The 23,524-nt window shown below is 51.5% G+C and overlaps 1 protein-coding gene across 1 annotated transcript; it reads right to left on the bottom strand.

Moving 5' to 3' along the window:
* Positions 1-2,366: 2,366 nt before the first annotated feature.
* Positions 2,367-22,659, bottom strand: LOC137898844 (novel protein similar to vertebrate membrane associated guanylate kinase, WW and PDZ domain containing 1 (MAGI1)). The gene is made up of 17 exons (XM_068742900.1): positions 22,577-22,659; positions 15,714-16,006; positions 14,580-14,696; positions 11,980-12,099; positions 11,211-11,384; positions 10,603-10,798; positions 10,242-10,315; positions 9,517-9,678; positions 8,869-9,352; positions 8,237-8,738; positions 8,026-8,089; positions 7,538-7,945; positions 5,152-5,352; positions 4,991-5,067; positions 4,765-4,911; positions 4,335-4,473; positions 2,367-3,430 (listed from the first exon to the last, which is right to left on the bottom strand). Exons 1-17 carry the CDS (start codon positions 22,657-22,659, stop codon positions 2,367-2,369), a joined length of 4,305 nt encoding a protein of 1,434 aa, XP_068599001.1.
* Between the last annotated feature and the right edge of the window lie 865 nt (positions 22,660-23,524).

The raw sequence follows: 23,524 nt of genomic DNA, 5'->3' as shown, positions 1-23,524 counted from the left end.
ACCGGCTTTAGCAGAAGGATGCGTCTCGGTGCCCGAGATGGGCAGACCTCAGAGCGATGTTATTTATAGTGGCAGCACTTAAGAGCTCCTACCTGAGCTGAATCTCCCTTTCTGTAATAGCGCATGGTGAAGCTGCCCTTGAGCCTATAGCGGGGTCAATGATTGATCTGTGGGGAATCATCCGATTGAAACTGGAAGCGCGTTGCACTCTTTGTTCCCTCCGCCAAAGAGGTTATGTTTGTTTGGATACAAAACAATCCGGATTTTCCCATTTACTTAATGGAGGTTTAAAAAAAAAAAAAAAATCTGATCTTGTAAAATCTGCATTTAATTCACTCACCAGAAATCACAGTCATAAAGAGGTCCGATACGAACTATATCATGAAAAATGGCTTCTGGGTCTGATCCACAATGAGGCCAGGAAAAAATTATTACATTTTAACATTTATGGATTCAAAAATAAGTAAAAAAAAATACACATCTATTGTATGTGGTGTATAAATATACCAAGAACAATCTAGAACCTTTTGGTGCTGATCCAGATCACCATGTGGACGGTGTAGATCCAGTTAGGAAGGGACGAGCTGCTTGGCGGAGGTCTGTGAGTTCTATTCATACTCTCAGACGCGCATCTCTTAAATCCACACACACGCACACACACACGCACACACACGCACACACACACACACACACCTTCCAAGTCAAATCCCAGCTCCTAAATCAACTGCCAATGATTTTGCTGCCATCTGCTGTCCGTTAACGAGCCTACCGCAAAGGAAATAAAAAAAGGAAGAGCATGTCTGAAGCACGGAAGCCGTTTATTTGGAGTTTCATTAGAGTGAGATCACAGTCCAGCCGTAGAATCCTCCTTAGGAAGGGAAATACTAAAAAAGAGCTGTAGCAAACATAAAAAAATACGTCTGACATATATGCTACTGTCATTGCATGGGGGGTACAGTATACAGGTACATACAGGTGTATATACACAAGTTTATTCAGGGTTATACAAGTATACATATACACAGGTGTATACCGGTATATAAAGGATTATACAAGCTATACATGTATATACAAGTGTATATATACAGGTATATACAGGTGTACATATACACAGGTATATGCCAGTATATACAGGTGTACATATACAGGTATATACAGGTGTACAAATACCGGTATACACAGGTGTACATATACAGGTATATACCAGTATATACAGGTGTATATATACTGGTATATACAGGTATATACAGGTATGTACAGTTTGGTCTTTGCTGCTTGCTTTCCGGGCTACGCAGCAACCCAAACAAACGGGCAGGGCAAAGAAATAACTTCATTTCAGTGACAGACGGGATCCGACTTCCCTTTCAGCGTCAGTCGTTTTGATCATGACGGGTTGTAACAGTCAAAGTAACAGCATCAAGGTTTTAAATACACACTCCCTGCTGGGGAAATGGCGTGAAGCTGCTTCGTAGCGTTTCCTCCTAATGGCTTATCTAGAGCAAAGTATCCGAACACCTGAGTATTTAAAAAAAAAAAAGGAGAATTTCATAGAAAAATAACATCTCACAGTTTCCATTCAGCTTGGGTTTAATAAAAAGTATATATATCTCGATATAACAGGATTTATTGTTATATTCTTATATTCTTAACATTATTATACTTGGCTTTCAAGTGAGGCTCTTATTCGGCGTGAGTCAAACAGCTCAGCCTGCATGGAGAGGAGGGGAGGCCTCAAATGGAACACTTTTCACAGTAACAAAAGTCAGTGGTTTATGTTACCAAGGCAACTGTACGGGGGGCACGATGGGCGCAGCACTCACATAAATCTCCACACTGGACGCATATTTTTTTGGCATCTGGACGAGAATCCTCTTCCAGGCTTGAGCAACATTTTATAAAAGCTTCGTTTTCGAATGGAGCGCAACGTAGCGACCAGTCGGAGCTAATTCCTCGCCACGCCACAATAAGCCACACCAGTGGCTAACCGCGGTCTACGACATATAGATATACTGCGTACGTTTACAAATACAAGTACAGCAACACGAATCAGGGCTCGTCTCCAGTTAATGCAGCGTTTGGAAAATGTTTCGTTTATTTCCCTACAGATATTTACAGAATATAGATTTCTCGTTGTCTTGGAAACGCTCATCACAAATGCTTTAAGAGTAAAGAGAAGAATCAGAGCATCTGGGCGTCGAATCGATAGAGGATTGTTAACGTAACGTAAAGTTCAGACGCCGTTTCGACATTTAGAGGCCGGCTGTAAAAAAAAAAAAAAAAAAAAGGCACAAAGAATACGACTTCATGCGATCACAGCGGCGGAGGCGACGTCGGACGCTGCGGGAACCCTTCAGCTGCTGCACGCTCTACTTCCTGTTGCAAGTCGGGAGGCGGTGCTTCCTCCTCCCTCCCTCCTCTGTCCCTATCCCGGGGCGGCTCCGCCCCTCCGGGACCCGAGCCGCCCCCTGCCGGCCGGGCCTGAGCCACGGCCCCGGCAGCAGCTCGGCCAGAGAAAGGCCTGAGATGCTGGCAGCAGACATGGATTCCGATTGGCTGTCCCCGGAGTCCGTCCCGTCGTCCTCCGACTGTCCTGCGGACGGCGAGGAGGCGAGGAAGGTGAAGAGCTCGCTCTGCGATGCATCCATCGCAGAGAAGCCCGGTAAAGGCCTCTTGATGCGGCCGATCCGTGCTTCGTCGTCCGCCTCACTCACTCCCCTTCCGTCGTCCCCGGACTCCTCCTGCTCCTCCTGCTCCTCCTGCTCCTCCTCGCTCCTCAGCTCCCGGTATTCTGCCGCCATGCCCCTTTCATCCTCCTCCACCCCCGGCATTTGTTTAGGTCTGGGAAGCTTCTGATTGGGATTTGGAACAGGCAGGAAAAGCTCCTCCTTCCTTGCTTCTTCTTCTCCTCTTCCCAAATTGACCACCTCCTCCGGCTCCTCCTCCTTCTTTTCTTCAACCGCTTCCTCAACAGCGGCCTCCTCCTGCTCTTCCTCTTGCTCGTTCTCCTCACCCTCTGCCCTCCTCACCCTCTCCTTGCTTCTGCTTTTCTTCTCTCTGCTTTTGCTCCTCCCTTTCTCCTTCTCCCTTCTCCTCCCCCTCGCTGTTCCTCGTTCTGCATCCCTATCAGAATTCCTGAGAGCATCTCTGGGCAAACTCCGAGTCCCCCTTTTTCTCCTCCTCCTCCCGACCCTGTCCTCCTGGGACCCCTCTCTCCTTGCAGAGATGGGGCTCTGTATCCCCGACTGTAGTTCCTCCTCTGAGCTCCTTATTCTCCTTCCCGTCCCTTTCCCCGCCTTGCGTCCATCCGACGACCCGCTCCTCCTCTTCTTCTCGGAACTGTGGCCCTTTCGCCCGGTGGAGTCTAATGCAGCCAAACCCTGCTCCTTGGGGTGACGCGGGAGCGAGGAGGAGGTGATTCGGTGCTCACGGCCTGGCACAGCGGTGGACGGAGGAGAAAACAGAGTGAATAGAGGAGTAAAACAGACAGAGAGGATTATGTAACGTGTTATTAAAGAGGCTCCTGAGGTCATATTCTATAACAACAGCTGCTTTTCTATTCTGGTGCACCCTCCAGATTAACCTTAATCTGATTAGCATTGAGCTAACACTGTAATTGCACCAGTCTCATTATGAAGTCGTAGCAGAGATCTTTCTCTGGATGCAGCTTTGAATATTGAATATTGGTTTTATTTTTATTTGTATTGTTAAATGTCGATGATTTATGTACGAAGGACTTTCAACGGAAACAAGTCCGCAAGGGCTTTTTTGAAATGCTCCTCTTAGACAGGATGTTTGACTTTATTTGTACTGTAATACATGCTACTGTGTGATTGTACTTGTACTCTAACATTCTATCTAATAAAATATATTCATCATCGGGTGAAGTCATTTCTGCACCGTTACAGTCTACGATAAAGATGAGCGTCCTACGATCGGGGCTGCTCTGTCCCTAAACGGAGATGCGACTTAGAGGAATGTAGATGGAGAGAAAATGGGAGAACTAACAGGAGCCATTACCAACCGCGTATTCTCCGTCCGTCCAATGACATAGAAGCACGGCTCGCCGAGCTTGGAGTTGGTCATGCAAAGAGACAAGCTGGAGAGCTCCACTAGCAGAGAGGAAAAAGAGCGGAGAGGAGAGGAGAGGAGAGGGAACGGTCGTTTGGGAACGTTAAAAGAGGATCCGGGTGAAAAGGTGGGAAACAGCCTGCCCAGAAACAGTCCCGCAGAAGAATAAGCTAACAAGAAAAGACAAATCAAATGCAGAAGCTAAGAGGGATTTAGATTTTAATTTCATGTATGATTACTCCTCCTGGAAACACACGCCGTCTCACCGTAGTCGGGCACGTAGCCGTTTCCTCGCTTCAGCACCAGGTGGATGCGGCGGCCTCCCCGCCGGATGTGCTCCACCGCCTGGCTGTGGGTCATCCCCGCCGTGCTGGCGCCGTTAATCTCCACGAGCTGATCGCTGACCTGCAGCGGCGAAGCGCGGATCACGTGTGGATTGTTACTGGGATTACCTCCACCTCAACAAAAATGAGGTGACATATAGATTTCCGGCTCGGACTGGAAGTATCCATAAATTAAACGATATATGATGACATCACAGAACATTTATTCTTTATGCTTAAAGTTGCTGATAAATTAATTTTATTATAAACATCCTGTTTATTGGTCAACCCTGACGGCGTCAGTTTTTTGCTTCAATTTAAAAGGGTAAAGCTAAGCTAAACGCTAACATACGGCAGCGTGCTTTAGCTTCACCTGCATTTTTTGGCTCCGTGAGGCCGGCCCCCCCTCCATCAGGCCCAGGACGTAGAGGCCCATGTTGTACTCGCTTCCCCCACGGAGACTGAAGCCGAAGCCCGAGGGGCCGCGATCCAGGTCTGCACTGTAATACCTGGAGTCATGCTAGGAGACAAGGACACAACGGATCAGGGGGGGGGGGGGCTGGTCCAATCAATGCACAGATCACCTGACCCTCAATCACCTTGGGACGCGACCTCTGAGCCTTCCTGCTTCGCTGTCCGGCATCGAAATCATTGCTTCCTGACACGCTGGAAGAATCTGAAACGGAATCGCTGAGGTCCGATTACGAGTGAAGCGCACCGGCCGTGCGAAAGTCAGCAGGAGACCCGCGTCCACGCTTACAGGTGCTGGGCCGGGGGATGATGGTGAGGCGCAGCGTGTTTCCTGCACGCCGGAGGATCTGAGCGAGCTCCCGGTGGGGCAGGCTCGCCACGGGGCGACCCTCCACGGCCTCCAGCCGATCTCCAGGGCGAATCTGCCCGCTCTTTGCGGCGGGGCTGCCTCGGCGGACCGTCACGAAGCGGTGGGGGAGAAGTGAAGCGGCTGAGGAGAGGACAGAAGCAGCTTTAGCGACTGGCAGGGAGCTGCAGGTGGGAAACAAAACTTTCATCCTCTATTGACACCCGGCTGCTGTTATTATTATTATTTGTAAATCCAAATTGCCATGGAAACAAACTTTCCTCAAATACTTCCCCGACATATTAAAAGCCACGAACTTGCAGTGTGTCTCCACGAGCATATACGAAACACCCCTCAATCCAGACTAGGAGATGAGATTGATCGGAGTGAAGATTGACGTCGTGCATCAAGAAACAAGAAACTACTTCCTCTTAACTTCTCTGCAGAGACGCCTCACAATTAAGTGTAAACCCTGCATGAGGTCGATGAGAAAGTGTTGAGCAGCCTGAACAGACAATAATCTCGTCCAGCAGCTAAAAAGCGTCTTTTTTTTTTGGACTGTCTGTTTCTTTCTGCCAAGATTCCTAATTCTCTCTTCAAGTGATCTTCCATCATCCGGTTAAGAGATGAAGCGTGTGTCGCGTTGAAAACCACAATCCTGTTTTTAAGGCGCGGCCAATAGTTCACCAATCGGAGGCCTTAATCTGGGTCCTAATCTGGGTGACCCAGGCAGAAGCGTCAAATCGGGTCAAATCAAAGCAGCTTTGGGAATAGTCACAGTCGCCAAAACACACGGACGCTCGCACGCACTCAGCGGGACGCACACGCGTGCTCAAAGTGACTCACACGGAGGGATTGGGATGGACGCAGCACACACACACATCTGCAGCACACACACATGCATCAGAATGCAGCGCTTTTCCTCCGGCGCTCCGTGTTCTCCTGTCCAGACTAATCCCGCTGCAGTATTCCCAGCCGCCAGCCAGCCGCCCACTGTCACGCAGGACAAGTAGCCACGCCCCCCCCCCAACTGTAATCAAATCAGACCGCATGCATCGGAGCGCTCCATCGCATCGCAGCGCGCGTGTGTGTGTGTGTGTGTGTGTGTGTGTCGTCCTTCGTGAACTCTGGAGACGTGAACATGTGGCTCATGAATAAAGAGTCCGTTAAAGCATCAGCGTAACCCCGACTGGATTAAAACAACAGCAGCACCCCCCCCCCCCCCCCCCCCCCCCCACCGTCATCTGTCGTCGTCACGGCGACCATCGTCAATGAGACCTGTAAAACAACAACAACAACAACAACCCTGATGCAGTTTGATGGGACGTCCTCAGAAACTTTGACAGCCGCAGAGTCGACGCGTCGGACCGAGCAAACTTCAGCACACGACTCCGGCTCACGCCGACGCTGAAGCCGGTGCCGGAGAACGAAGCGAAGCGAGAAGTGCAGCGAATCATTACGTTTGGAGTCCTTCACACTCTTCAAAGCAGATTGTAGCCTCTCCAGCATGGCTCTTTGATTAGCATGCGCAGAAAGATAAAAGAATCTTAGAATCCGTGTCGGGCAGCCTGGAGGCGTCAACGCGAGCTCAAAGAACAGCTTCGTCGTCTCCTCTGTTATTCAGAGCATTTTTCTTTAGCATCCAGAGAGCAGGAGAAAGGGGGGGGGACGACACAGAGAGAGAGAGATGGAGGGAGAGAGAGAGGGACATTTGATCTTTTGAAAATCCAGACTGGATGCTTTTGCTGCAGAGTGAACGGGCGAGAGAGAGAGACAGAGAGAGAGGGAGTGGGCGGGAGCTTGTGGAGGAGAGAGAGACAGAGAGGTGGAGGGAAGGACTGATGAGGAAGAGAACAAGAGAGGGTGGAGGCAGGTGGAGGCGGCTAAACCGCGATTCATAAACGGGACAGTAAACGGGACCAATAAAGACGGGACGGGTTCGTGTCCCAGTCGGGACGTTAACAAGTCCTGTCAAATCAAACTGGGCCGGTGGAAAGGCAACCTTTAAAACCTGTAGGTAAGAGGCCTCTTCCTAAAACGACACCATGCAGCTCTTCTTCCTCCTCCTCTTCTTCAATGACACGACGCACATCCAAAAAGTCAAGATGGATCTCTTTCAACAACTCAAATTAAATATCTTACGGTAAGAGGCGTGACGATGCATTACGATTCTTCCTGTGGCAAGTCGCCATGGTAACTTAACTTATCTCATGGCGCACATCCCGTTAAAGCCGGTTTTCCCAGGGCAGACGACCAAAGGATTCAGAAGAGTTTCATAAGGTTTTGGAAACCTTGACGTTTGTCATTTTGGAGACATTTAACATTTCACCTTTACTCGTCTCCACATCCTGAGAGGCGATGACGAACCCAAAGCCTTCTCCTGGCTTCCTCCTCAGCTCCACGTCGAACCCCCGGAGCGGCGGCGTCCGTTTACCGCCCCGCCTGTCCGGGCCAGAATCCAGGACGGCGACGCCCCCCACGATGTCGTCCTCCAGGCCCGTGTTGATCCAGTCCTTGGGCTCCATGGTCAGGGTCACCGGGATCGACTCCAAGAAGCTGGTGCTCTGGATGAGAGAGGAGCGAGTCGGGGCCGGGGAGGGAGGGGTGCTCGTGGATCTACGGGGCACGGGCAGCGCTTCTGGGAGCGCGGCGGAGGCGTCTGAACCAGCAGGTGGAGGAGGCGGGTGGAGCAGGGGCGGGGGGAGTCTCCGATCCGAGCCGGGGGAGCGATGGACGCCTGAGAAAGAGGAAGGAAACAACAGATAGTCATAATAGAAAGAACAGACTCCACAACCAACGGGGGGGGGGGGCACCGACCTCCTCTGTGAACCAGCAGGACGACGTCTCCCTGCCTGGTGTGCTCCTGGAGAACCGTCTGCACCTGTCCAAACGTCATGGAGACGGGAGACAAAGAGACGCGCCTGCTCGGATCGGATCAGGCCAAGAGACGTTATCTTTTTTTAGACTTCCCACGATATCAACCCTCTGACTGATCGGACTTCCGTCTGGCTCACAGTCCTTCTCCTACCTGTGCAGAGCTGAGGCTCTGGACGTCTGCGCCGTTGATTTTGACAATAGCGTCCCCCGGCTGCAGGGAGCTGCACTGCCGTCTGTCCCACACTCTCTTGACGACGGTCGTCCGTCCTCCCGGGCCGCCGGCTGTCACGCTGAAGCCGAGGCCTCGATCTCCGTCGCTCTGGGCCAAGGCCACTGGCGCCAGCCCCCCATTGCCGGGACTCGCCGTGGGGCTGGTGTCGCCATGGAAACCGTTGTAGCTGCGGCAGTGCGGGCCTTCCGGGCTGGGAGGAGGTCTGAGGTGCGAGGCCTGTGGTCCGAAGAGGCCGGAATGAGCGGTGTGGGGGACGCCGGGGGAGGGCGCGGGCCTCCCGGGGGAGTGAGGCAGGGGAAGGCGGGACCCCGACAGGGTGCAGGCGGAGAGGTCGCTCTCAGATGACTTGGAAGCGGCATAATGAAACGGGTGAGGTGGTGCTGAGAGGGAGTTGTTGTTGTGATTACGGATCATTGACGCCCTAATTTAAAAAAAAAAAATTTTTTTTTAAACTTTATTCAGGGTAAAACAACTGAACATGACGGCTGACAGTTTGAATCAAACCTCTGGGGCGTAGCGAACGCCTGCATTGTTGCACGTGTGCGCGTTACCTGTGTGACACGACCTCGCTGTCACTCTGGCTGGCGAGCGTCGGGTCAAACGACTGCAGCCTGGCTAAACGAGGAGGACGCACCGGGGAGGAGGAAGAGGAGGCGCCGTTGCTCAGGCTGGAGCGTCTGAACGGAGACCGCCCGCTCGCGAAAGAAACGCCATTTCCATTAGCGTCGAAAGTCAGCCCCGGCTCCGTGTAGCTACCGTCGCTGCGGACGCCGTTAAAGGGCTGCGTCTGGAGGGAGGGCGACGGGAAGCGAGGGCGAGGCTGGGTGGTGGTGGGCGGCCGGGCGGGCCCCTCTCCATCCGCCAGCATCGGCGGGGGCCGCTTGGGGCGACCGTCGTGGTTGTAGAGCATTGGGTAGCCTCTCCTCACCTCGACATCCACACCGTGGCCCACCGGCACCGACTTGAGCACCTCCACCACCTCCTTGTGGGACACGCCCAGCACGCACACGTCACCGACGAACACCAGGACGTCCGCTGGCGACGGCACAGAGAAAGCACACGGATGCAGGCGCGCGCCATTTTCCGAGGAGCCCTGAGGATTAACCGCTGCGACGGGACGTCAAACTCCCGGAGGTTTAATCCCTAAGAGAACACTTCCTCTACGTCGCTGACGTTCGGGGTCGTTATTGTGTTGTCACCTGTCTTGAGTGCGGACGGCCCACTGGAGGTCACGCTGTACACCTGCAGGAACTGCCTGGGCCTGCTGCCCCCGACGATATTGAAACCAAACCCTCTGGAGCTCTTGGTTAAATGTGCATGAACGGGGAAGCCCCCGAGCTCCCCAGGCTGATCGGTGAACCCTGGTCGTCACAGAAATAAAGGGCGAGAACACGTAAGAAAAGAACGTACAACCTCAGGACAAATGGTTTCAGAAGTATTTGCTGTTAATCCTTTTTTTTTTTGCGTCATCAAAAGTTTTAATCCATGCCCTTTTTTCTAAAAAAGTGAGCAACAAACATCTGAAGTTGCTTAAATTTGAGCACGTTAGCATACAGTAGCACCTGCATGCAGGCATAATGGAGATTATGTCGCCTCCTGCTGGTTAAACACGCATATTGCTTTTCACTGGGACAACCTGGAGTCGCAGCTCAACCACGGCAGACCAACATAACCGCATAGCGTGCTCCTTTAACAGCCGTTTTACGTGAATCACCTGCGGCCCGTCGCCACGCGGCTCCTCCGCTAGCCCGTAATCACTTCACGTTTGACTCTAACAAGCTGCGCACGTGCCCTGTTACTTCCATTCTTTACAAGTATGCAGCTTCATTTAGGGCTATTCAACTGTTGAAAATGAGCCCAGAGTCCTTCGAGCGTTACGCCCAGAGAGCGGCGGAAGGGAGGGATGCGAACAAAAGGGCCTCACAGTCGGTTCCCTCGGCGGCGGCTTCCCTGCTCGAGGCTCGAGGACTCTGCCAGCTGGTCCTCTTCGGGCTTTGACTGGAGAGCGAACATAATAGCGTTGGATATAATATGACAGCATTTGAATCTGATACACTCAGAGAGATGACATGATGGCAGCGTAGCAGCTAAATGCTACGTTCAGAGCTCTATTCAGAGATAGAAGTGAAGATTGTCATCCCTGTGACCTTGCTAGGCGACAGTTAGCTTAATTTAGCATTAACACCGCAAAAAGACACTGCTGAAGAAGTGCATTTCACAAAATGTTGAACTATTCATTTTGCAGATATTTGTAAAAACAACAATCCAACAAAAAGACACTTTACTCGATGTAGTTGGACTCTAACGGGTCGCTGAAGGCAAACTCCCAGTGATGAGGCATCATTCCTCTCATCCTGGCACCGTTCCTGGCAGAGATGACCCCGTCCTCCACGCCATGGACGTCCCCACCGATGGATGCCCGGAGTCGCCCGGGGAACCGGCGAATGGGAGGGACGCCGCTGCTTATACCGGCAGAGCCTCCTGTGATTACAGCGACAAGAAAAAAAAAACCCAGATGTGAACCATTCCGTCGACATTTAACGGATTATCCTGGTTTCTTGCTCTGATCATCGCTACAACACTTCACCCGTAAAAAGGACGTCTCGGCAGCAGCGGGACATTTTCTGCAGGGCTATTCTTGTAGCGATTGAGCTTCATGCCAGATTAAATGTCACGTTTAAAGGCACCATAAATCTGAATCGGCAGGATGGGCCCTGCAGCTCGACCCCAACAATCAATGAGGCCACAGCCCCACTGGGAGTTTACTCATCGTGCTAACGATTGACCCATTAAGGTATCAGGGGGTGGAGCTACAGACGGACGGATCGTGGTTAGTGCACGGGTCGGCGCAGATAACCCCGAGGACGACGCTTTTCCCCTCCGCGACGCTCACCTGACACGCCGGAGTCGTCCTCGCTGTCCTCGCCGTCCTCCACCGCCTTCTCCAGGTGGCTGAGCGATTTGCTGCGCGTGCGGAAGTTTCTGAGCAGGTTGCGGTGTTCCTGGTAGGTGATGGGGGGGCTCTCCGGGCTGATGTGGACGGGTCGAGGCGTGCCGTAGTAATTCCCTGAGAGGAGGAAGAAGATGAAAACCAATCAACATGCGCCGCATCCTCTCACGGCGGACGCCGTGACCGGTGTGGGAGCAGATGGACGACCTGCCGGCTCACGCCTTAAGGTGGCATTCATCGCTCCCATTAAACTCTTATAAATAATGGAGGCTTCTTTTAATCAAAGGCAGCACTCTGACCCTCAATGGGGGGGGGGGGGGGGGGCGACTGCAGGTGAGCAACACCTGGTGGCATTAAAATGCATAAAGTGCATGTTTCCAAACAGATTGTCCCATTATGAACTGTGTGAATCTCATTCATTATATATAAAAATAAAAATAAAGTGTCAATAAATGTTCATCCATCTCCCTTCCGTTACAAAATATAAAGCGCTAATTATTAGCGCAGATTCTCTTACCTGAAGGCTTAGCATCCTCAACGCTAAACTAAGCTATGATTACCACACAGACACGAATCACCAGAACCTCAAACGTGTAAACTGAGTCGATATTGAAACAAAGAGTCAAATGTTGGAATTTCTAGCACAAATAATAACTAAAATGCTATTAATGAAGAGCATCTGGACCCGGATGGTTAAAGTGTTCAACCTCACCTTTGAACTTTCCACTCTCAAGCAGCGCTCCGGACTCCTCCAAGGAGAAGAACTCCTCTATGCAGACAAAGTTGTAGTCGACTCCTGATACTTCGCCGTCTCTGGGCTGTCTGGTCGTACCTGGGGGGGGGAGAGACCACAGGAAGTATTACGCCGTGCAACCTAATAAAGTGACCTCTTCACCTCCAGCAGTTGTGGTAAACTCGGCTTCCGCCCACGATCCAAAGTTTGCCCTTCTGAAGGGTGGAATAGCGACAGGAGGCATTTACCGGGGGGCGCCTTTGTTACGAACCGATCAATGGGAACAGGATGAAACATTAATGAGGCGCTGTGAGCGTCTCACAGTCCATCCGTCTCCATCGCGAGGATGAAGCGCGTCGGTGATCAATGATCTCTCATCGGAATCGGTTCGCATTGACCTTGGCCTGGAGGATCGAGTCCAAACCGCAGAATTTTGCACGACAGTTCATGTCGGACTCCTTTATCATGGTGATTTTACAAGACAGGATTTTGTGTGTGGGGGGGGTGGGGGGGAGCTTCCATTATAAGTAAATGGGAAAATCCAGATTTTGTTTTGTATCCAGATGGGAATCTGGATCGCTCTGAAGATGCAGTGGGATCAAAGTTAGACCAAGACCCATCATCCCGGTCTCGAATCCGTATGGCGTCTAAAACAAAACCTCCTTGGCGGTCGCTTTGCCAAAATTTGGACTCATTTTCTATTTAACAACTCGCCAAAGGATGGACTACCGACCGAAAAGAGTTCCCATTTCCAAGAGCCGGTCCAGACCTTCTCTTTTTGGAAAAAGCCTGGAGCCAGCGCTCGTTGTCTTGGCGCCATACAAATAAAAAAATCAGGAGGAATAAGCGGCGTCTCCTGATGATATCCATCTTGTGTTTAATTCTACTCCCCCCCCCCCGCGACATGCAGCATCTCCCCAGTGGGCACGGGAAGACGCACGGATTCGTTATCTATGCTCCCCCCCCAGTTATCTATGCTCCCCCCCCCCCCCCCCAGCGTGCATAGATAACTGGAGGGACTATTGACACATCTGCTTCTTCTCCTCCCGTCCCCGTGGGCGCGGAACAACGACCCCCCCCCCCCCCCGGGGTGACGGGTGAGATAAGGGTTGAAGAGGTAATTACACAGAACGCTGCCCGTCCGGATTTCTCCACGCAAATCGCTATAGCAACGAATGGAATGACTGCAAAAAGGAACCCGAATGCCTGCTTGATGATGCTGCAGCGAGCGTATTGGAAATAGCTCAACGGTGACGTTTCTTATCTGTGACTCATCCCGAAGACAATTAGAAAAGTCTTTGACGGAGGAGACGGGGGCACGGCCAGCCGCGAAACCACGAATCATCCGAGGACTGGCGTGCGAAGAGACGGAGCGGTTCTACGAACGCGAGCGGGACGCTTTCCAAGCCTCAACACAGAAGGCATTCGTTTCGATGACGTTTGGATGAAACACACGACGTCTTGCTGAAACGGCGTCGAAACACAAGAAGAATCGAGTGATCTTTTTTTGTTTTGTTTTTTTAGACCTCATGGGCTAATTAATATTCGTCTTCGGGTAGTTCAAAATTAAATTTGTAACAAAAAGTCTCCTGAAACAGGAGGAGAATCGCGATGGACCTGAAGGGGGCCACAATGAGCCACCAACGAACGCGCCTCAGCATCACGTGCACGCGTGCTGCTATCGGCGTCTTCCGATCATCTCCAGCAGATCAGAGGATTACAAGCCAGACGGCTGACAGGGAGCCGCCTCGCTGTCACCCTTGGAAGTAAAAAGTACTCCGGGATTTGGCAGGAGTGTTTTATGTGTCAGATTGCGATACTCTTAGCCTAGAAGTATCGCAAATAAATACCGCGATGTCTAAAGGGTATCAACCTGTATCAATCACCTTTATTTGAACGATTCCCTCGCCGGTTGGCTGCTTGTCGACGCTGCAGGATGCATGCGGGGTTCAATAATATGGACCTGACATAAATACACGGATATAAATACTCAGAGAGGTTTATCCTGCGCCCGTCCTGGGAGGGTTGACCTGTGGGTGAGTGGGCCCGAGCGGGACGGTGGCAGACCTTCCGTCCCGCGTGACCTACTTCCTGGACTAAAAGAGAGATTAGCAGTAACTCAGGTGAACGGTCTCCTCCCCCCGCCTCGGTGAACCCTGCACAGCCGGCCGTGTCCCCTCGCCGTTCCACTGACGTCACATGGAGGAGGATTAAGGCGGCGACAGATGTGCCACAACCGGCTGCCTTTAGCTGCCGGGCCGCTTGATTATATCACCGGATCAAAATGAAACCGGCTCAAGGGAACACGGGGGGGCCCCTTCTACGCCGTCAGACGTAGCCCCGTCCGACTACCACCCCGGAAGGCGAGGGTGGGGCAATACAGACCGTTGCTATGGCAACCCCCATGTTCTGTCTCAGTCCAAACAGGATTCCTATTTCCATTTCAGCCATTAGAATATGTCGGGTCTAATCGGCTCGCAATGTTTTAAACCACACCGGTTACACCCGGGGTAGAGCAAACAGAGGAACGAACGGAGACAGGCCAGAGAAGCGTGTCGAAGAGCAAATGAGGGACTCACAAGGGACGGCTCGGAGGTAGAGGTTCCCACGGATGACCTGCTGGAGCTGGCTGTCCACTGAGCCGGGCGCGAAGCACTTACTCAGGTACAACCTGAGATCCTTGCACAGCGAGGAGCCTGTGGGAAGGGCAAACGTGGATGGGAGAGAGAGAGAGAGAGAGAATAGTAGAGAATATTCTGTGGTATAACTTCATAGAACTTTATATAACATACGATTTTACCCGGCTGCCTTTTAGCAGAAACGGGAGGCGCTTCTTTGTTTGTTTGTTTTTTTTTGCATCGTGTTACGAAACAGCTGCTGAAATCTAACATTTCAGGCCTCCGCGTCTGCTGTAAGCCGACGTTCTGACGATTATGTCACTGAGAGGTTACCGTTAAGGCAGCGAGACAACACAAATTACAGCTGCTGGATTAGGGCTAAACTGGACCCCCCCCCCCCACTGCTGGACTCTTTGTCTTACCCCACATTAATAGCCTTAAAGCCCTAAAACTGCTGCCAGGCAGGAATGTAGCTGCCGCGCCTGATGGCTGGAGCAAAAGGGAGTCGCAGTCGTAGTAGAAGTACAGGAGAAGGAGGAGGAGGAGGAGGAGGAGGAGGAGGAGGAGCTTCCCGTCGCATCAGTTTATCCGCTGCACGGTCAAGCTGCCCGAGGAAGGACGGACAGACTTCAGGAAGGATCACGGAGCCGTCGGCAGCAAAGGGTCCCCCCGAGGCCGATCAGTCTGGCAGCAAGGCCATCGGGAGGCGGAGTCAGGCGGCGCTGCGGTTCCATCAAGGCCTTTCGCTCGATGACAGACAGCTAGACTGCCGCGCGGTTTTGATCGCCCTCCCCACACGTTGAGCCAAACGGCTCGACGCATCCAGACGAATTAACGAGCGTAAAAATCAGGATCAGAATCCTGCCGGATGCGGCTTGTGAGGCAGGACGTTTAATGGACGATGAGTGACGGGTCATTTGGAGGCGGCCTAATGACGGCGTAATTTAAGCAGCACCAAATCAATCCTTTGCATATTTCACTGGATAAATAAAGATTGAATGGATAATGAGGAACAATGTGGAATATATAAATGTCAGTAGCGGAAGGGCGGGGCTTATTTGCACATTCATCACAAGCTCATTGGCTGAGGCGTACCTGGAGCCACAGTTTTGATGCGGATGGGATGGGGGCAGGAGTTGATGATGCCACGCACGTCTCCTACTGTCATTCCCAACACCGGCGTCCCCCCAATCTCCAGGATGACGTCGCCCACTGCGATCCGGCCAGGCGGCGCCGAGGTGACGAACGGAAACTCCCCATAGTCTGCTCCCCCGCCGATGGCGAGCCCCACCTCACCCGAGGAGCCGAGCGAGGGGACGAAGCCGTCCTGTGCGTTGGAGCGCCAGTGCAGCTTCTTCGCCGCCGTCGTCTTAGACATGGCGAAGGAGCTGCAGGGAAAAGGAAACAGGAAGCTCATTTGCATGAGGAGCGAGAGAACGGTGCTGTTTGGACATTTGACCTCTGTCAGAGTCTGGAGTCTGGGGAGTTGCAGCTTTTTTTTGCCACAAAATGCATGAAAGTCATGAATAATTCCAGCCACATTTACGTTGGGACGCCGCCTGAAAGCCAGGAAAAATGGGAACCGTCTCTTTGTTTAATGCAAACATACACCCGGCTGTCCAACCACAAGGGCGCAGCGGCGTTCCCGTCGCTGCAGCCTGAAGTCCTGTTGTCGTGTAAACACGGGTTAGGAGTCGGTGCACATTCCAGAGCATCCTCGGTCACATGGGAAAAGCTGGCCTCCAATGAAGGCACGAGTGGAGCAGTGGGACGCCGTATCCCTGTATCCACGGTGATGCGTTCACACAGATTTATCAGGACAATGAATAATCCCGAGCTTCGCGTTGAAGACGGAATAATTCCCAGACCGATTCCCGCCTCACTATAGGACCGTTTTTATCCGGAGTGCAGCTGATTTCGCTTCCTATAGTGAAACTAATGTGTCTCCTCTCCCGGAATGCGCGGCCGCAGGCGTGCAGGATGAGGATGCGGCTGACGCAGGTGCACGAGGCGGGGCGGACGGCAGAAAGACAAACGGGAATGGAGATCAGAAAGCTGCGTGACATTTCTAGAGGCCTGTTGGTGACATGTTTGACGCCCGCCAGCGGCCCCACAGGCCGATAGCCCCTCCCTGCAGAGATGATGGCACCGCTCTGTGGGTTAGTGGAAAGGGGAGCAAGAGCAACGATGCAATGGGAGCGCCGGGTTCGAGTTCATTTAGAGATGATGTCATCGTTAGGAAACCAAGGAGACGTAGCTTAAATCGGAAGAAAGAGAGAGAGAGAGAGAGAGATAGAGTGATAGATAGAAAAGAAAGAGATAGAGAAAGATAAATCTCTACCTCCAGAAAGACAGACAGACACTAATGGAAGATACACTGTGTTCAGGAGATTAGCAATTACACTTCACTCCACCAAGATCCAATCCTCTTAAGGGACTGTGACGACCATCGGCTGGGGGGGGGGGGGGGGGCGGGGCTTGTCTCAACGCGGCGCTAAGCCCAGCCCAGGGGACGGCGGACCGGGTCCTGTGGTCAAGCAGGCTTAATGAGCGAGGCTTTAACAGAGTGGATGACCAGATAAAACCCACGCGTTCCACTTGACTGACCGCTGGAGAGGCAGATCCTCCACTTCCATCCGCTCTCCTCGCGAGTCGCCCGAAAGAGGAGCTCCCTGCTGTTTGTCGATGCCGAGATGGACAAACGACGAGGAGGGAGGCGAGAAAAGCGAAAGATAAACCAGGCTGGGAACGAGAGGACGGGCGGCCTCGGGTCTCGCGTGGTTGACCTTCCCGAACTCAAGGTCGGGCATCGTGAGTCAGAATCAGTGAAACGGCTGAGCTGGAAAGAAAGGAAAGGCCAAAACGCACAACGTGCATTTTCATCTCGGTTCAAAGCAAAACGCTGTCGCTCCAACGCATCCGACCCAAACGCGATCAAACCAGAACGGCTGTTTACGCCTGCATGTTCCCACCCCGGATTATGCTGAGCGCTCCATTCCTGCCAGAACATCGGTGTGTCTGTGTGTGTGTGTGTGTGTGCGTGTGGGGCCCGTAGTCTTGACCTCCTGACACCTGACACGCCCCGCCCCCGCCGCCCTGCCGTCGCTCTGCGTTGGGTCTCTTCCTGCTGTTTTCAGTGAACACAAGGCCACGTTTCCATCAGCGCGAGAAGGAAACGTCCCGTTTACGGCAAAGCGGCGGCATCGGATCCGTCGTCGTGTGCCGGACCCTCCCGGCAAGTTTCAGGACAATCGGCCGCGTAGTTTTTTGTGCGATCGTTTCCTCGAGGTGGCGATTATCAACCGGAATCTGCGCTAAACGAAGACAGGGTTTAACTTAGGCTGCAGACGAAAAGACGTCGCCGTCGCCGCGGTTACGATTCATCCGCACCGGTTTTCACGGGAATGTTCCGGTAGCTGTTGAGTTCATTTTCCCGAAATGTCAATCTCATGTTGGTTCGGTAAGCAATCTCACCCGGGAACGTCGCCCGGTCGTTATATTAGATACTATGTCGTTATATTATGAAGATAAAGGTCTAAATATTAGAGGGCAAACTAAAGGGATTCAAGGATAAACAAACAAAACAAAACAACTCGATGAAAAAAGCCCTCAATTGAGATTCCTGCCCTTCGGGTCAGGGAAGAGCTGACCGCTGCATATCCCGTTTCACTGACTTCCTCTCCAGCGGCGACCTGCTCCGAATCCCTGCAGCAGCCTGTCCAGGACGAAACACAAGACCCAGAGGCTGGGAGGGGGGGGGGGGGGCTTCAGGCGATCAACACGTGGAAGCGTGGCTGAAGCACGATCCAGGAAGAAGGAAGGCCGAGGGAATCGACGGCGGTTTCCCGTTTACTTATGATGGAGACGTTTTCAAAAAGTCGTGTCTTGTCAAATGTGCATTCAATTCACTCACCAAAAAAATCACGGCCATAAAGGGGTCCGATACAAACTATCGTGAAAAACGTCTTCTGGATCTGATCCAGAATGAAGTCAGGAAAAAAATATATTTAATTTTAACAATAAAACGCATTTATGGATTCAAGAATCTGATTAAAATTCACATAAACTCTGATTAACGTTTACTTTTCATTGCTTCCACCGAGCAGCTTTAGCGCTAGCCGAGGGCTCGCGGGAGCTTCTGCTGGTTTGGACTTTTCGCTCGCTTCGTCGTTTCTCCGCCGCAGCAATGAAATTAGCCAGTTCGGTTAGCGCCGTTAAGAAGCGCGGGGAATCTCCTGCGAGCTCATTTAGAGTTGAATGAATCTTCACCGGAGGTTCAAGGCGGGGAATGGCCGCCCTTCCCGAGGTACTGGTGGGTCGGCCCGCGTGTTTCGCCAGCCCGGGTGTGACCCGAATGTTTTAGCGGCTCCATTTGGTCGGCTGCTTTCTGCCAGCGAATGAACTCCTTTGTTCTTTGCACGTCTGCAGAAGCCAGACCGGTGATTGTATCAAGGAATTATTAATGAGCCGACAGCACGCATCCGGCGGTGAACTTTAACAGACGCACAGCGAGAACTGACTCGGTTTGTTAATAACTCACCGGCGGAGCCGCGGGAAATACGTCGGATTGTTCCGATCGTCGATCATTTCGGTCGCCGTCTCGATATGTTCTCGTTCACGTTTGTCAAGCACGAAGATTTGCGGCTTTTCTTTACGAAAAATCGCTGCAAACTGAATTCAGGTATTTACGACTTTATTATCGGTGAAGCTGCTGTTTTCATCAACGGTTAAGCGCTAAAGTAAAAGGTTAGTTTAATTCTCCTTTGAGATGAATTGTCGTGTTTGAAAACTTCATGAACACTTAGTAAAGGACGATTTAATATCGAAACAAACAAACAAAAACATTTTGGAAGACATTTTTCAGGCTGGAAAGTGAATATTTAACATGTTTTTTCCTCGAAAGAAAAGTACTTCATTTATTTATTCACCTGCGATTTAATGAAATCTGCTCGACAATCCTTCTGAATTCAGTGTAGATTACAGATTCAAGCTTTTTGAGCTTTTCGAGGCTATTTTGAGACAAACATCGCCTGCTGAGTGAGGCTCCGCCTCCACCACACGCTGAGCATCCACCCCGACCTCTGGTGCTCCTCTTCCAGCATCCTCCCATGGGCGGTGCCGGAGGTCAGACGAGCGCCGCATCCTAAATAACCGATGGTCTGAAACCCTTAAAGCAGCAGCGGACGGCCGGGAGATGCAGGAGGGCATCCTCCCGACTTCTCCGTCTTAGCTGACCTTTCCTTCTGAACATTTACTCCCACCTGGGGGGGGGGGCGAGGGGTACGCTAAACCTCCCCGATGCTCACTCACTTTCAAATCTGGGGCACGGGAGTGCTGAACGCAAAAGAGACAGCGGTGGCAGATTTAAAAATAAAAGATTAAATGCTTATGGGTCAAAAAACACGAAACGTCTCCCTCTGTCGTACTCTGCATGGCGCACACACACACACACACACACACACACCCACGTGGAAACATTTCATCTTCCTCACACACTAAATATAATCTCCATAGATGAAAAGAGGCGATAAAAATACATGACATGAAAAGGACATTTGCCTTTGATAAATCCACAATCTACTCCAGCGTGTGATTTTTATTCACGCTGCTCCCGACAAAAAGATTCAAACATCTTGGAGCACCGGAGCGACACGCAGAGTCTCACGTTACCGTGGCGATCGGTGACATTCGTTACAGGACCAAGGTGAAGGTGCATCAGTGGTGCATGCTGGGTACAGTCGGCCCCTCCCTAACAACAGGCCCCCTCGCTCACTCTGCCAGGGTGCATGACAGCCCCCCCCCCCCCCCGCCATCAGAGATGAGAGAGCAGTTTAATTAAGCAGAGGAGATCAGCTCCTCCACAAAGATGGCGGATAAGGGAGATATGAAATGAGAAGGCGGGGAGAAATTAGGGGATCGGGGGACGAGCGCGATTCAGAAAACAGAGCCGGATCCAGCCTAGAAGGAAAATGGAAAAACAAAACAGTGGAGCGAACAGAGAGAAAGGCCAAAAGGAATTATTCCTTAGGAGGAGGAGAGGAGGTTCGGTCCTCGATAATGAGCATTTTTCTGGAGGTGCACTTTGGTAACCTAAGCAGGACTCCAGGTGTGTGTGCGTGTGTGTGCGTGCGTGTGTGTGTGTGTGTGTGTGTGTGTGTGCGTGTAAGAGAGAGATGCTGCTGATTCCGTAGGGATGCATGAAGGTGACCCTCGCCGGCTATGCAGCCTGTCTCACCTCCTGATATTGATCCCAGTTGTCCGACTCGGATCGGACTCAAGGAAACACGGATTCATTGCCTTCTTGACATTTCAAATATGGCACAGCGTAAAAATTGTAGCTCGGCGTGCTATCATCGATCCGTCATTCCGCCGCCACCTCAGTTAAGAGTCTCACCACTTAACGGCGGCTTACTGGACTGAATCCCGGCCCGGGTGGTTGGACTGGGGGGGGGGGGGGGGGCTTTGATTCTCCAGCATGAGAATTTTCTTGTTGAAATTTCATTTCAGATTCCACATGTGAACCGCCGAGTACTAAGAATAGAGCAGGCTGCAACGGCACAATCCAAAAGCAGTCACTGGGAGCAAAGGTTTGAACCACAGATGGGCGAATGTGCCTGCGTAGCCCTGCCCTGTCAAGGGTAAACCGCCTCACACACACACACACACACACACGCACACACAGACGCATGCATGCTTTGTTTTCACCGCACCTTAAAACAACAGGAATACACACGATGCCGAAGGGACACCGGAGGTATATAATTAGACAAATCATCAATTCCCAGGTGACGTGCATTCCTGTGACCGCGGAGGAAAGCGTCCCGCTCCATCCTCCCCGCTCGTTAGGCGTGGCAGCCGAGTCGTGTCTGCTCTGCACACCGACATGCATTTCCACTTGATGTTCAAACTTAGCCCAGGAACTAGAAGCCTGGGCTAAGAGAAACGGAGCAGCACGAGAGCTGCTATCTCAGGGTCACACGTCCGTCACTGTGCAGCGACACGCCCTGGACTAGCACACAGTGCCGTATGCCCACGTGCTCCAAGTCAAGCTAGTCCCCACAGGAAACATGCACAGGTGTAAAGATGGGTCTGTGCACACATCCAAACCGAGGAGGAAGTCCTAGGCGACGCCGTCCTGGACACACGATGCTCAGAGGAAAACGTCTTCGCTAAAGCACTGATAGCCTTATGTGAGCCGAGGCCCGGGACTTCGTTAAAAACCGTCATTCTGCCGTTGTGTTTGAGCTCAATCTCAAATAACGCACGTTAAAGCTGTTCGGCTAGCATATCGCTAAAGGTTGCGGAGGGAATTTAAGGCTTGTCTATGCTACGTTGGCGACGTTGCACCCACAAGAGGACAGTGACGAGTCAAAGGTTTCGACGGTAGAAGAGGTTGCCATGGCGTTGGTCTGCGAGGCCTTTAAAAACGAAGCCGAGCAGTACCAATCGAAAAATCTTTCAGCGTAGCCGTAATTCAGGAACTGCCATGAATCACGACAAATATCGACAGACTAAAGACTAAAGCCGCGTTTCCTCTGAAACAACTCCCCGTCCTTTCAGACCTTTCATCCTTTATCTACCACCCTTGCTGTCAGAGCGTTTGACTCTGCGTCGCCCCCTTGTGGACGCATCAAATCCTGCGTAAAAGATGGAAGATTGAAACGGCTGCATTTGTTTTTAAACGTATACATGTAATGCAAGTTAGTCTTCAGCGACACACCGAGAGAGACAGAATCCATCTCTACACCCCCTGCTGCTTCATGGGGGGGGGCGCAGGTGAGATAAACACAATGACAGGTGACAACAAACTTTTCAAACCATGTCATGCACGCACACACACACACACATTTTCTTACTCCCTACCTCTATTCAGACATGCGCGCGCGCACACGCACACGCCTGGGTTACAGACAACAGATTCTCATGTTTCTCTTATTTAGGGGAAATAAAACACGAACCTGCCTTGGCGCTGGCACACGCACATTCTTTTCAAGCAGCTGAGCCTTTCATAGAGGATCCGTTTGAACGCGTCTATATACATCGACCCGCCCGAGCTTCAAAAACAAGCTTCTACTTTAAACAAATGCGAGTTGCTTGGGTAAAGGCCAGCAGGCCGACGTGTGTGTGTGTGCGTGTGCGTGAGAGAGAGAGAGAAAGATGAAGATGACTCCAGCAGAAGTCAGACGCGTTGCGCACGGCTGGCGGGATATTCGCGCAGTGATGCTCTGATAGCTGAAGTGATCTGAGAGAGAGAGAGAGCGAGAGACGGAGGAGAGAAAGGGAAATACGCGCAAACACACACGCACGTTCTCGCAAAGCTGACAGCGGACGCTGAGAATCTTTAAAGATGCTGCGCGAATATTCTGCGTTTTCATTTATGATGACTTTAGTTTTTATATTTTATTACCTTCATGTTTGCTTTTCTCCAAATGCTTCGTTCGGCTCCTCTTCCCCTCAGAAAGGTCGTATGGATTAACACTTACAGATAAATGGGATCGATTTATATAACGATAATTAAAAGAATAAACGTCGATTTTTGTTCTGGTTGATGTTCCTGTTTCCAGAAGCCATGACTGAAGAGAAAATGAAAGGGTTTTATTATGAAGTTAATGAGCATGGTGGGGAGGGAATAGAAGAGTTAAAAGTACCGCCCCTTATTTTTCTTGGTGCGTCGACACCTGCATCAGAAGCGTCGCTTTTCGCTTACGAGTTGTAACCGGGGCTTGAAGGCGTGAGAACCAGACGAAAGCGTGTTTTCGGTATTAAAGTAACGTATGAGAATGTTCTATAGAAGATAATAAGAACTCATCATCATCATCATCATCATCATCAACACGCGGCCCCATTCAGGGAAAGCTGTTCTTCTAGCAAGCATGAACAAACCCCAAATTAACACAGCCTAGTTT

The sequence above is a fragment of the Brachionichthys hirsutus genome, chromosome 2 (genome assembly GCF_040956055.1).
Source record: "Brachionichthys hirsutus isolate HB-005 chromosome 2, CSIRO-AGI_Bhir_v1, whole genome shotgun sequence".
NCBI classification, from domain to species: Eukaryota; Metazoa; Chordata; class Actinopteri; order Lophiiformes; family Brachionichthyidae; genus Brachionichthys; species Brachionichthys hirsutus.
Note: the sequence above shows the minus strand (reverse complement) of the source record. Positions and strands in the feature narration are given on the sequence as shown.

What these genes read in the sequence shown, in the direction of transcription:
- LOC137898844 (XM_068742900.1), bottom strand. Translation starts at nt 22,659, where the DNA reads ATGTATATAGACGCGTTCAAACGGATCCTCTATGAAAGGCTCAGCTGC. An exon ending in CGCCGCCGAGGGAACCGACT is followed by an intron (nt 9,679 to 10,241) that starts GTGAGGCCCTTT and finishes TGTGACGACCAG; the next exon opens with GGTTCACCGATCAGCCTGGG. An exon ending in CACGGAGCCAAAAAATGCAG is followed by an intron (nt 4,474 to 4,764) that starts GTGAAGCTAAAG and finishes TCGCCGCTGCAG; the next exon opens with GTCAGCGATCAGCTCGTGGA.